The sequence below is a fragment of the Arachis hypogaea genome, chromosome 7 (genome assembly GCF_003086295.3).
Source record: "Arachis hypogaea cultivar Tifrunner chromosome 7, arahy.Tifrunner.gnm2.J5K5, whole genome shotgun sequence".
In the NCBI taxonomy this organism is placed as follows: domain Eukaryota; kingdom Viridiplantae; phylum Streptophyta; class Magnoliopsida; order Fabales; family Fabaceae; genus Arachis; species Arachis hypogaea.
In genome coordinates this window covers 81,187,584-81,199,660 of record NC_092042.1, presented here as the reverse complement: position 1 = coordinate 81,199,660, position 12,077 = coordinate 81,187,584, and the positions used below count along the sequence as shown (strand labels likewise).

Below are 12,077 nucleotides of genomic sequence, written 5' to 3'. Positions count from 1 at the left end.
TTCCGGTCGACTCTCCTCAACAAGAAGAAGTCGATTTGAGAGCTTGTCATGCCACTCTTATAGGTTATAAGATGTTCGTCTCTCTTTTTAAAACATGTATTTGCGATGAGAAGATCAAAAGTTGAGGAAAAGTCCAAAATAGTTTTACCCTTGGCATTGATCACCCCGAAACCATGGCCTCCGTGAATACTCCCATATCCGGTCACTTCTCTCCCAACATGGCCATTTAAATCTCCTCCTAAGAAAATCTTATCTCCCAAAGGTATGCCTTGAACCAAACTCTCTAGATCCTCCCAAAACCTTATCTTGTGTTGTTCGTCCGAACCCACTTGCGGTGCATAGGCGCTAATCACATGGAAAGCACCTCCCTCCACCACAAGTTTGATAGAGATGATCCGATCTCCCACCCTCTTGACATCAACTACGTCCTTCTTCCACTGCTTATCCACAATTATTCCAACTCCATTCCTATTCTTCACCTTTCCTGTATACCAAAGTTTGAAACCAGAAGAATCCAACTCCCTAACCTTTGCACCAACCCATTTCGTTTCTTGTAGGCACATAATGTTAATCTTCCTCCTTGTCATGGTGTCCACCACCTCCATGGACTTTCCTGTTAGAGTGCCTATATTCCATGTCCCAAATCTCAACCTTTTATCGCTTCGACCTTTACCTTTTCCTTCGTGAACTAGCTTATTTACCCTCGTCCGTTCACGAAAACGCGAGAACCCTTGTTCATTTAACACTACATCCGGGCACCGATGCAGCGGCTCTTGCTTTGACACCGTACTCGAGCCATACGGCGCGTTACTTCCGGGTAACGACCTAGCTTTAGCGCAATAATGTCTTTGATTCATGTCATGGGGGGTTCGGCTATATTTTTACGTTGGTTGCCGAAGACCTAACACAACCCTCCTCCTTTATCCGGGCTTGGGACCGGCTATGTACCGCAAGTGTAACATAGGCGGAGTTATTTTCAAGTTGAATACAACCATTTTACTTGTAGTTAGTGCTTGTTATCCATTTATCAATTTCTCATGGTTGTTTGTCTTAGTTAGGCACCAATCTTACTCATAATTTATATTATTCAGCAAATTTAGGTTTGAAAACATGTTGGCAAAACTGGTTTTATGTCCAAAACAGGTTTTAGTGAATGCATATATGGTTGTTTTTGTCTTGCCTAACAGGAACCCTTTGAAGTTTGAATTGAACAGTTGAAAATAGGTTATGCTTCCCAACATTGAACAATTTGTTTTATATTTTTTATTTACGTGAAATCGGTTTTATCGATTTAAACAGTAATTTATCGGTTGAACTAATAAATCAGTGAATCAGTACTTTGACCGATTTGATCACTGATTCGGTTCTTACAACTATGCTTATAGATGAATCACACAGTAAGGTGGAAATTAATCCAAAATAATTAGCTTGTGTTGGTTGTAACAGAATCTGGTTGAACAATAAATCAACCAGTTCCAAGAAGGGAGCTTGTCTTTCACAAATGATTGGCACCATAACACTCAAAATCCAATGTCAAAGGCCATCCTCGCTCGAATCAAACCCCGTAACCTCCCCAAAGCCACCACCTTCACGCCGACCCGCTTCAGTCCCTGCATCCACAACCTCGTTATTGATGCCGTTCGAATACTGGCAACCCACGCCCAATGGCAGGACTCCCTTGAGTCTCGCTTTGCAGAATCCGAGGTTCTAGTTTCGGACGTTGCCCATTTCATTCTAGACCAAATACATGACCCGGAATTGGGTTTGAAGTTCTTCGACTGGGCTAACTCGAGACCCTTTTCTTGTTCCCTCGATGGCTTTGCTTATTCCTCTCTTCTTAAGCTCCTGGCAAGATTCAGAGTGCTCTCCGAGATCGAGCTGGTTCTGGATAGCATGAAAGTTGGGAACTTGAAGCCTACCCATGAAGCTTTGAACTCTCTGATTCGAGCCTACGGAGATTCTGGGATGGTTGATGCTGCCTTACGGTTATTCTATACAGTGCGGGAAATGCATGGTTGTTTTCCTAGTGTTGTCGCTTCTAATTCGTTGCTGAATTGTTTGGTCAAAAGGGGGAACATTGAGGTTGCAAGGAAGCTGTATGATGAAATGCTTGTGACAGATGGTGGCACTGGTAAGGTTGTGGATAACTATAGCACCGGGATAGTGGTTAAGGGTCTATGCGGCTTTGGGAAGGTTGAGGAAGGTAGAAGGTTGATTGTAGATAGATGGGGGAAGGGTTGTGTGCCCCATGTTGTGTTCTACAATATGATTATTGATGGGTATTGCAAGAAGGGTGATCTCCAAGGTGCAACCAGAGTTTTCAAGGAACTGAAATTGAAGGGATTTTTGCCAACGTTAGAAACTTATGGTGCTATGATTAACAGTTTATGCAAGGAAGGGGATTTCGTGACAATTGATCAACTTATGAAAGAAATGGTTGAGAGGGGATTGAGTGTGAATATTCAAGTGTATAATAATATTATTGATGCTCAATACAAGCACGGTCTGGTGGCAAAAGTAGCTGAGACAATGAGAAGGATGGCTGAGATGGGCTGTAAGCCGGATATTACTACTTACAATATTATGCTTAACTTTTCGTGTAGGGCTGGAAGGATCAAAGAAGCTGATGAACTTTTAGAGAGGGCAATAGAAAGGGGATTAATGCCTAACAAGTTTAGTTATACGCCTCTTATGCATGCTTATTGCAGAAAAGGGGATTATGTTAAGGCATCAAATATGCTTTTTAAGATTGCCGAAACAGGAGAAAAACCAGACGTGGTTTCGTATGGAGCTTTTATCCATGGAGCCATTGCTGCCGGGGAAATTGATGTTGCACTTATGGTACGGGTTAAAATGATGGAAAGGGGAGTAATTGCTGATGCCCAAATTTACAATGTCCTGATGAGTAGCCTATGCAAGAATGGGAATTTTCCTGCTGCCAAATTGCTACTTTCAGAAATGCTTGACCGAAATGTTCAACCAGATGCATATGTTTATGCCACCTTGGTAGATGGATTAATTAGGAATGGTGAACTTGATGAGGCAAGAAAGCTTTTTGAAGTCATAATTGCAAAGGGTATAGACCCCGGTATTGTTGGGTACAATGCCATGATTAAAGGTTTTTGTAAATTCGGAAAAATGACAGATGCTCTGTCATGCTTGAATAGGATTAAAAATGCACGTCATGCTCCAGATGAATACACTTATTCCACATTTATAGATGGGTATGTGAAGCAGCATGACTTGCAAAGTGCACTCAAGATGTTTGGGCAGATGGTGAAACAGAAGCTCGAGCCAAATGTGGTCACCTACACGTCCTTGATCAATGGATTCTGCAATATAGCAGATTTGGGCAGAGCTGAAAAAGTTTTCGCAGGGATGCAATCTTTCAATTTGCAGCCTAATGTTGTTACATACACTATACTTATAGGGGGATTCTGCAAGACCGCTAAACTTGAAAAGGCAGCAACATTTTTTGAACTTATGCTGACAAATAGTTGTCTCCCAAATGACACTACGTTCCATTATCTGATAAATGGTTTGACAAATAATACAAACGCACAGGTTCTTGTTGAGAAAAATGAGTCTGACAAAGATTGCAGAACCTTGCTATTGGATTTCTTTGCAGTGATGATATCGGATGGATGGAGCCCTGTGATTGCCGCTTATGATTCCATTATTATTTGTCTTTGTAAGCATGGAATGTTTGACACTGCTCAGTTGTTGCAAACAAAGATGCAGAGTAAGGGGTTTCCTATGGATCCTGTATGTTTCAGCGCTCTGCTACATGGGTTTTGCCAGAAAGGTAAATCAAAAGAGTGGAGAAATACTATAACTTGCGACATAAGTAAGATTGACCTACAAACTGCTGTTAAGTATTCCCTGATATTAGACAAATACTTGGGTCAAGGTACGCATTCAGAGGCTTCAGTTATTTTGCAGACCTTGATTGATGACTCCAGGGCTTCGGAGCATCCTGTAGAACATGATCTAAAGGTTATAGTAAGATAGGGAACGAGGAAATGTAATATATAAATGTAATATACGGGGAGTTAGAATTTCAAAGAAGATGACCCTTCCATATTTTTTATCTGGATTCTGCCATGCTTGAGGACAGCATCCATGAAAGAAACGATGCAGGTTTTTCATTCTATAATTATTTTTATGAAGAGGGTGTTTAGTTCACTCCGTGCTATGAATTGAAGCATGGGATGTGGCTACCTGTAAAAGTGGAGTCTGCAATATATACTGGCACTTTATGATTGATCATAAGGCGTTGTTCTCTGAGTTAAAGCTTCAGGTACATTTGGCAGTTCACTAGTTAAATTTGAACGTTTCCTACAAATTGCACTTGGCTCTTTTCCAATCTTAGATTGGCAGCTACTTGGTTAATAGTCAGTTGGTCACTCATGGATGGTGAATATCTCAAATACTTTAGAAAATAAATTTGAAATTTCTGATTTTTTGTAGAAATGGTAATTTGGCAAGTACATTTGCCAATGGCCACTGAAACGTGCTGTGATGTCATGTGCACTGTCTAGTTTATGTTTATTACATTGAATTCAACTGGATACCCTTAATGTGTATATGAGATACTTGATTCTTTATTTGTGCATACCGTTAATGTGATCTTTGATTTACAATGCCCAGCAATGTCAACTGGATAGATAAGAAAAGTTTTCCCGTATGGAACATCAACATTGGCAAACCCAGGGAAAGAACAAGCAGTTTTCCAAGCTTCTATGAATGACTGAAAACAAGGTAAAGAGATGGTTACCAAATATGGAATGGGGTTGAAAGAAAACAACTTTGAGATTACCTGGGTGTCATTATGAAGGCCATCCCCTTTAGCAGCAAAATCAACGACAGAAATGACCCGTCGAGATCTGGGTCGAGTTCGGGTTCTGGTTCTGGTAAAGGTGGAACGTGGCAGCTGGATAAGAGGGTCAAAGGCTTCTGTGCGTTCGGTGAGATATTGAGTGACAAGGATTGTTACCACATGAATGAAGATAACGATTGTTGTTTTTGAGGATGAACAATATCCCTGGTTCTTCATTCTCTGTCAGATTCAGGCCATTCTTGGTTTCCAATCATTCACTCAGAAATCAGAATATAACACTACCGACATTTTGTTAATTGTTACACAAGAGTTTAGATGAGGCCTAAACCTGCTTTTAATATCACACTACATAATTCAGTTGGGAAATGATTGTAGTTGTTATTAAAAGGAAATCATTGATTAGTGTTGGTTAAATAAAACTAATTAATACTAATATAGTTCCTTTAGAAGACAAATCGAAATATAGGTGTTATATTAAATTTCTGCCTTTTGGCTTGTGCCCAATACTCGTGAAAGACGAAAGTTCCTTACTATGTACTCTCACAATCACTTATTATTTTTAGTCCATACATGATACAAGTCCTGCTACTCTTTTTTTGGTTCTCTTTAAATTTCCTTCTTGTTTTGCTTGTGCTTCTCTCTCTCCTGCCTTGTATAAGATGCATGAAATATTGCATACAAATCCCTCACTTTATCTTTTTTGATGAGTGGTTATGGATCTCTGAAGAGGAGAGAAAGACCAAATAAATTTGGGTTGCATTTATTGGGCCTATTTGGGTTGAAGATCCGTTGTAATTCAGGTCTCCAAAAGAGGATGACATTGTTAGTTTGTTACTAAAAAAGGATTACATTTACTCTCTTTTTGGTGTAGTTGCGTTTCCACAAGGGAAATAGCCATGTGATTGAAACTAAAAAGCCAACATAAAAAAGCGTGGGTTATGTAACCCCCCACCATTGTGTATGTTTGCTTATTGCTGAAAAATGATATAATAGAAAAAATTGGTGGAAATATGAATGTCTTCAAACTTCCATCAACATTTTTTGTTTCTTTATACAATCTCTTTTTTGTTTCTTTCTTGATCCCATGAACATAATAATCTAATAAATAAATCTATCATTAGTTTTGTTATATATATATATAGAGAGAGAGAGAGTCACTCAATAATAATAATAATAATAATAATAATAATAATAATAATAATAATAATAATAAATTTATTAGAGATTATTCTATAAGAAATTTAAGGTTAAAACTATTTGATATTTTGTATTTAATATAATCAAAAGATGTCTTATTTTAAAAAATTTGTTTGTATTAAAAGAAAATATTTTAATTTGGTTTTCAAAACAACATTATTAATAATAAAGATTGACACTAATTTGTTTGTCGAAATAAAACCTTTAAAATTAATCTGTGTATTAATTTTTTCAAAGATTAAAATATCCGTTTTTAAAATTCTTGGCACTGATTTAGATAATTATTTTTTTTTTATCTTTCTCGAGTTCTTTTATAATTGAACGAATCATAACAATATAAAAAAAAAGCTAGTAACGTTACGAATTTGACTTTATATCTAATTATATTCAAGTTATATCCTATAAATCTGACTTTATTGCTAAGTATATCCAACTTATAAGTTATTACATACAGATCATTTTTTTTCGATATTTGGCCCCAAAAATATTTTTATATTAAATTATAAACATTATACTATAAATCCTAAATTAATACATTATAATAGGAATAAATTGCATAAATAAATAAATGATAAACAAATTTTACCCAATTACAAATTTTTTAAAATATTACATTTTAATCTTATACTTATTCTATATAAATCATTACAAATATAAAAATTTCAAAATTTATACATAAATCACTATAAAAATAAAAGTTTATGTGAAATCTAATTACTATCGTAAATTGATAGAAATTAGAGATTTATATAAAAACTAACTACCATCATAAAATGATAGATATATTAAATGATAGTACAAGATAGTTAAAAGAGAAGAAAAAAAAAAACATGTAAATTATTACACTGTTTAAGGATTTATAATAGTAGTTAATTTTCACATAAATCTTTAGGGGAGGTCTAAAATAAGTTCAATAATTATGTATTTATTGGATGTGTCACATTTATATAAACTATTAGATTTTATTAGATAAAAATTAAAAGTTAATATAAAAGAAAAGTATTAATGGACTCTAATAAATATAGAATATCCTAATATATAAATAAATGCTTTAAATGACAATACTTTAAATGGCAACAGAATTTTTTATTCTTAAATAATTAAATATAAAACATATAAATATAAAAAATATAAATATTTTTTATTCATTAAAATTAATTATTATACAAAAAAATTTATAATTTTAAACTAATATTTTAAATTATAACATAAAAATATAAAATAATTAAAATTTTATTTTATATTACTTAACAAATAATTAAATTATTATAATCAAAATTTATTATCTAACTATTTTTGTTAAAAATATTATTATATAATATAATTTTTTATCAAAATATTTGTAAAATAAAATTTATTTAAAAAATATATATAATACATGAAAATATTAACTTTTTTATTTTTTTAATTTTAATAAAATAAATTTGTTTTTATAAAATAAACTTTAATTATTTTATATTTTAATAATCAGTAGTGTTCACCATCAAAGAGATATATCTAATAAAGTTAAGCTTTTGCTTAATAAAAAAATTAGTAGCTAACTTTAATTAATGGCGTAAAGGATTGCTGTTGTGATGAAGAGGGTCAGGTCCCGTTGAGACTTTTCTTATTAAATCTTCTGCTACTCTTCCAACATTAGGATCAGCTCCATTCCCAAATCTTTCAACCTAAATAATAATAATAACATATATTTTTATTTTTTACCTCTATGCTTGTTGATATGGTCTTGCCTCCTGCCAATGCAAGTTTACTGAATATATCAAACAATACTTATTTTATCTCCTTTTTTATTAAAATATTTGTAAAAATAAAATTTATTTAAAAAATTATAAATAATATTAATTTTTTTTGCTTTTTCTAATTTTTTTAAACAAATCCATATATATAGGTGTAATTACAGTTATTATATGTATTTTAGTTCAGATAGTATATAGTATATATATTATTTTAGGAAATATATAAAAAGAAACAATGTATTTATGTGATTATATTTCTGCAATAGCCTGATTTTGTATACAATTTTAATATTTTTAATTGCCTAAGTTCAATTAGTTTTTTTTGGTGATTAAATAGAAAAGAAAGAAAAAAAATAGAGACAAAACCAAATTAATTGACTAGATTCATATCTAAATCTATTAGATGTTGAAGCTCATTCCATGGTTGGCTCCAATTTGAGTGAATGTCCGCGGCAGAAGCAGCTGCTTTAGCCATACAATCTGCAACACTATTTGCATTCCTCTGAATTAAAAGAATAGAGACTCTCCAATTCCATTTCATAACCTCCTGTATATGCTTTGCCAAATCCCATTCTGGAATATCCTTACCAAGCAGTCTTTGGTTTACCAAGAAAAGAGCTTCTAAACAATCTATTTCACAAATAACCTCACGAAATCCACTCTTCCAAGTAAGAAGTAAACCTCTCCAAATTGCATACAATTCAGCAAAAAGAACACTACACACTTTGACTTTTCCAGTACAACCTTTCAACCAATATCTATCAGGATTGCGAATGATACAACCAAAACCAACATAGCCAAAAGGATCAAAATAACTAGCATCACAATTCAATTTAACAGAATGAACTAGAGGTGGAACCCAATGCAAACAAAGCGAAGGAGGAGACAAAGATTGATGCATAGCAAAAATAGTGTGAAACTCCCTTACTGAACTACGAATCAAACTCACAACTTTACTAGCACTCCAAGAATCATCTATATTAAATAAGACATGATTCCTGCTTCTCCAAATCCACCAGATGGTCAAAAAGAAAAGAAAAATATCTCCACTCTTTGCACCTCTGTAGAGCCAATCACGTAAATCCGAGTTATCTGAATACAGGCCTAAAAGGTTCCAGACCTCCTTGGCACTAGGACACTCCCGAAGACAATGAAGAATGGTTAGAACCATTCTGACACCGATGACAGGTGCTAGATAAAGTTAAGCCACGACCCAAACAAAACTCTGCCGTAGGAATATCATTATGAAGACTGAGCCAAATCAAGAACTTGTACTTCTCAGGAATATGTAATCGTCATACCCACAACCAATTATCATGCTCATTCCAGTCAAACTTTCTTTTAGTTAGCTAACTGTACCCACTCCTAGCTGAGTAGAGTCCAGAAGATGCCACACCCCACGACCAACCTGAACTCTCTCCAACATTCAAATTCGGATTATAAGCATTCAAACGCTGTAAGACATCTTCTGGAATGATAGAGAAAATATCATGGAGATTTCATTGACCATCTTTCTAAACGTCTCTAATAGTTAAATCAGAGTCAGATATATGTACAAAAGGGACATCTTGAGCAATTGGGCCCTCAATACTCCAATTGTCAAACCAAAAAGATTGATCAAGTGACCCAACGCACCAAAAGAAGGCATCCTTAAGAGCACCAAAAGTCTTTGAAATACTCTTCCAAACATGAGAAGCATTGCAAGGGACAGGGCTATCTAAAACTCCCTTATTCTTCAGATACTTTGCCCTCAATAGAGCAACCCAAGGCTTGTCCTGATAATGAAAAAGTTGCCAAACTAATTTACCAAATAAAGATATATTAACACACGTAGGATCTCTAACACCCAGGCCACCAAATTTTTTTGGAGTGATCACGGTCCTCCAATTAACAAGAGAAAGACCTCTACCATCAACTTGACCCTTCCAAAGAATCTGTCTCATCATAGAAGACAATTTATCGCAAACCCAAATTGGAAAAAAAAGATACCTGCATATGATAGACAGGAATGGATGCTGCAACAGAATTGATCAAGCAAAGTCTCCCTGCTTTATTTAGAAGCCTTCCTTTCCAGTTAGCTAATCTTCCCCTCACCTTTTCAATCACCGAATAAAAAGAAGCCCTACTGGTACGGGAATGATTAAAGTTAACTCCAAAATATCTTCCTAAGTCCAAAGTAAAACGTATTGAAGAAACACTAGTAAAAATATCTCTTCTCCGAACAGTCACATTTTTAGAACAAAAAACTTTAGACTTTTCAAGATTCACTTTCATGCCAGATGCCTTGAAAAAAATATTAAGAGAATGCATGACCATTTGGACCTGACTCTTTGTAGCTTGACAGAAAAGTAAGAGATCATCTGCAAACATCAAATGAGAAAATTTTGGGCCACCTATAGTGAGAGAAACTGGTTTCCACACACCCTCGACCACCTTATGAGATATATAGCAAGCAAGTCTTTCCATACAAAGAACAAATAAGTAAGGAGACATTGGATCGCCCTGTCTAAGTCCCATTTTAGGAGCAAAACTATCCAATCTATTCCCATTCCACATAATAGAAAGAGCTGATGCACGAACACGATTCATAATCAAATTAACAGTGATGATAGGAAAACCAAAAGCAGTGAGAGTACTCTCCAAAAACCTCCAATCTACCCTATCATAAGCTTTTTCAAGATCAATTTTGAAAGCAAGAGTACCTTTCTTGGATTTTGTGTACTTCATGAAATTCAGAATTTCTTGGGCCACAATAATATTATCAGGAGCACCACGACCCGGAATAAAACCTCCTTGTAAAGGACTAACAATATCTGGAAGAAAAGGCCGAAGTCGATTAGTCAATACTTTGGTGATAATTTTATAAACAACATTACACAAGCTAATAGGCCTGAAATCCTTCATAAAGGTAGGTTTATCAATTTTAGGAATAAGCATAATTAGAGTTTCCATGATGCTAGGATTTAAGTACTCTCCAAAAAAAGTGCTCCGGACAATATTCTTTAAAAAAATAAGCTTGAAAGCCATCTGGACTAGGAGCCTTAAAAGGGCTTATACTGAATACTGCTGACTTGACTTCCGCAAAAGAGACAGGGTCAATTAACCTAGCAGAAGCCTTGGACCAGGAGCCTTAAAAGGGCTTATACTGAATACTGCTGACTTGACTTCTGCAAAAGAGACAGGGTTAATTAACCTAGCACAAGCCTCGGTGCTTAGAGTGGGTATCGGAACATCCCCTAAATAATCAACCTCAACATCTTCCATTGTACCAAAGAGATTCTTGTAAAAAGAGAGGGCTTCTTCTTGGAGAATAAACGCCATTGAATCCAGCTTACTTTTTTGCACAAAAATATTTCCAAAAATCTTTTAGTTAAAGTCCAAAGAAGCCTGTTGAACCATCTTAAGCCTTTCAGTAACGCCTCCAAACTCTTGATTCCAAACCTTACTAATAACATGTTTATAAGAAGGATGTGTTGCCCACGCAGCTTGGAACCTAAAAGGATGAGAACCTTTCATTCTGGGGCCACCATGACAACGAACTAAAATAGGACAATGATCAGAATGAAGCCTGCTAAAAATTTCAGAATAACCCTCAGGAAATATTGTCATCCACGCCTCATTAACTAGAGCTCTATCCAACTTTTTAGCCAAGTCCCTGCCAGCCTGAACTGCTCTATACCAAGTATATCTCCTACCAGTCACTTTAAGATCAAAGAGCTCACAGTCATCTAGAATAGTAGCTAATAGACTAGCTATGTGAGAAGAAAAATAAGCACCTGTACTCTCGTCTGGCGCCACAATCTTATTAAAATCACCAACGGCCATTCACGGTCCATTATGGCCTGAATTAATAGAACGTAAATGATCCCAAAGCATACTTCTTTTTTCGAATTGAGGACTCCCATACACTGCACTACAAAGCCAAACTAAGTTACCAACACTCACTTTCACTGTGATACATTGGTCAATTTGGTCAATAACCACACAAGAAGCATTAGCAATAGAAGATAGAAACCAAATGCCACCCTTGTATCCTACTGCTTCCTCAATACCAACACAATGAAAACCCAACTTATCCCAAAAATTCTTCAAATTATTAAACACGGTATGAGTCTCAAAGAGAAAGAAGAAAGATGGTTTATATATTCTCACCAAATTTTTGCAATGCACGCGGGGCATCTTGTTAGACGCACCCCTCACATTCCAGACTATGATATTGAAACTATCCAGAAAAAACAGCAAAAAGGGAGCTCCAATAACAAACCCGAGACTCAACATGATGTCCCTGTCTTCGATGATCCCGC

The 12,077-nt window shown here is 35.3% G+C and overlaps 1 protein-coding gene across 1 annotated transcript; it reads left to right on the top strand.

The window, feature by feature from the left end:
• Nucleotides 1-1,530: 1,530 nt before the first annotated feature.
• Nucleotides 1,531-5,451, top strand: LOC112703741 (uncharacterized). The gene is made up of 2 exons (XM_025755321.3): nt 1,531-4,300; nt 4,651-5,451. Exon 1 carries the CDS (start codon nt 1,531-1,533, stop codon nt 4,009-4,011), a length of 2,481 nt encoding a protein of 826 aa, XP_025611106.1. The 3' UTR covers nt 4,012-4,300; nt 4,651-5,451.
• The last annotated feature ends 6,626 nt before the right edge of the window (nt 5,452-12,077 follow it).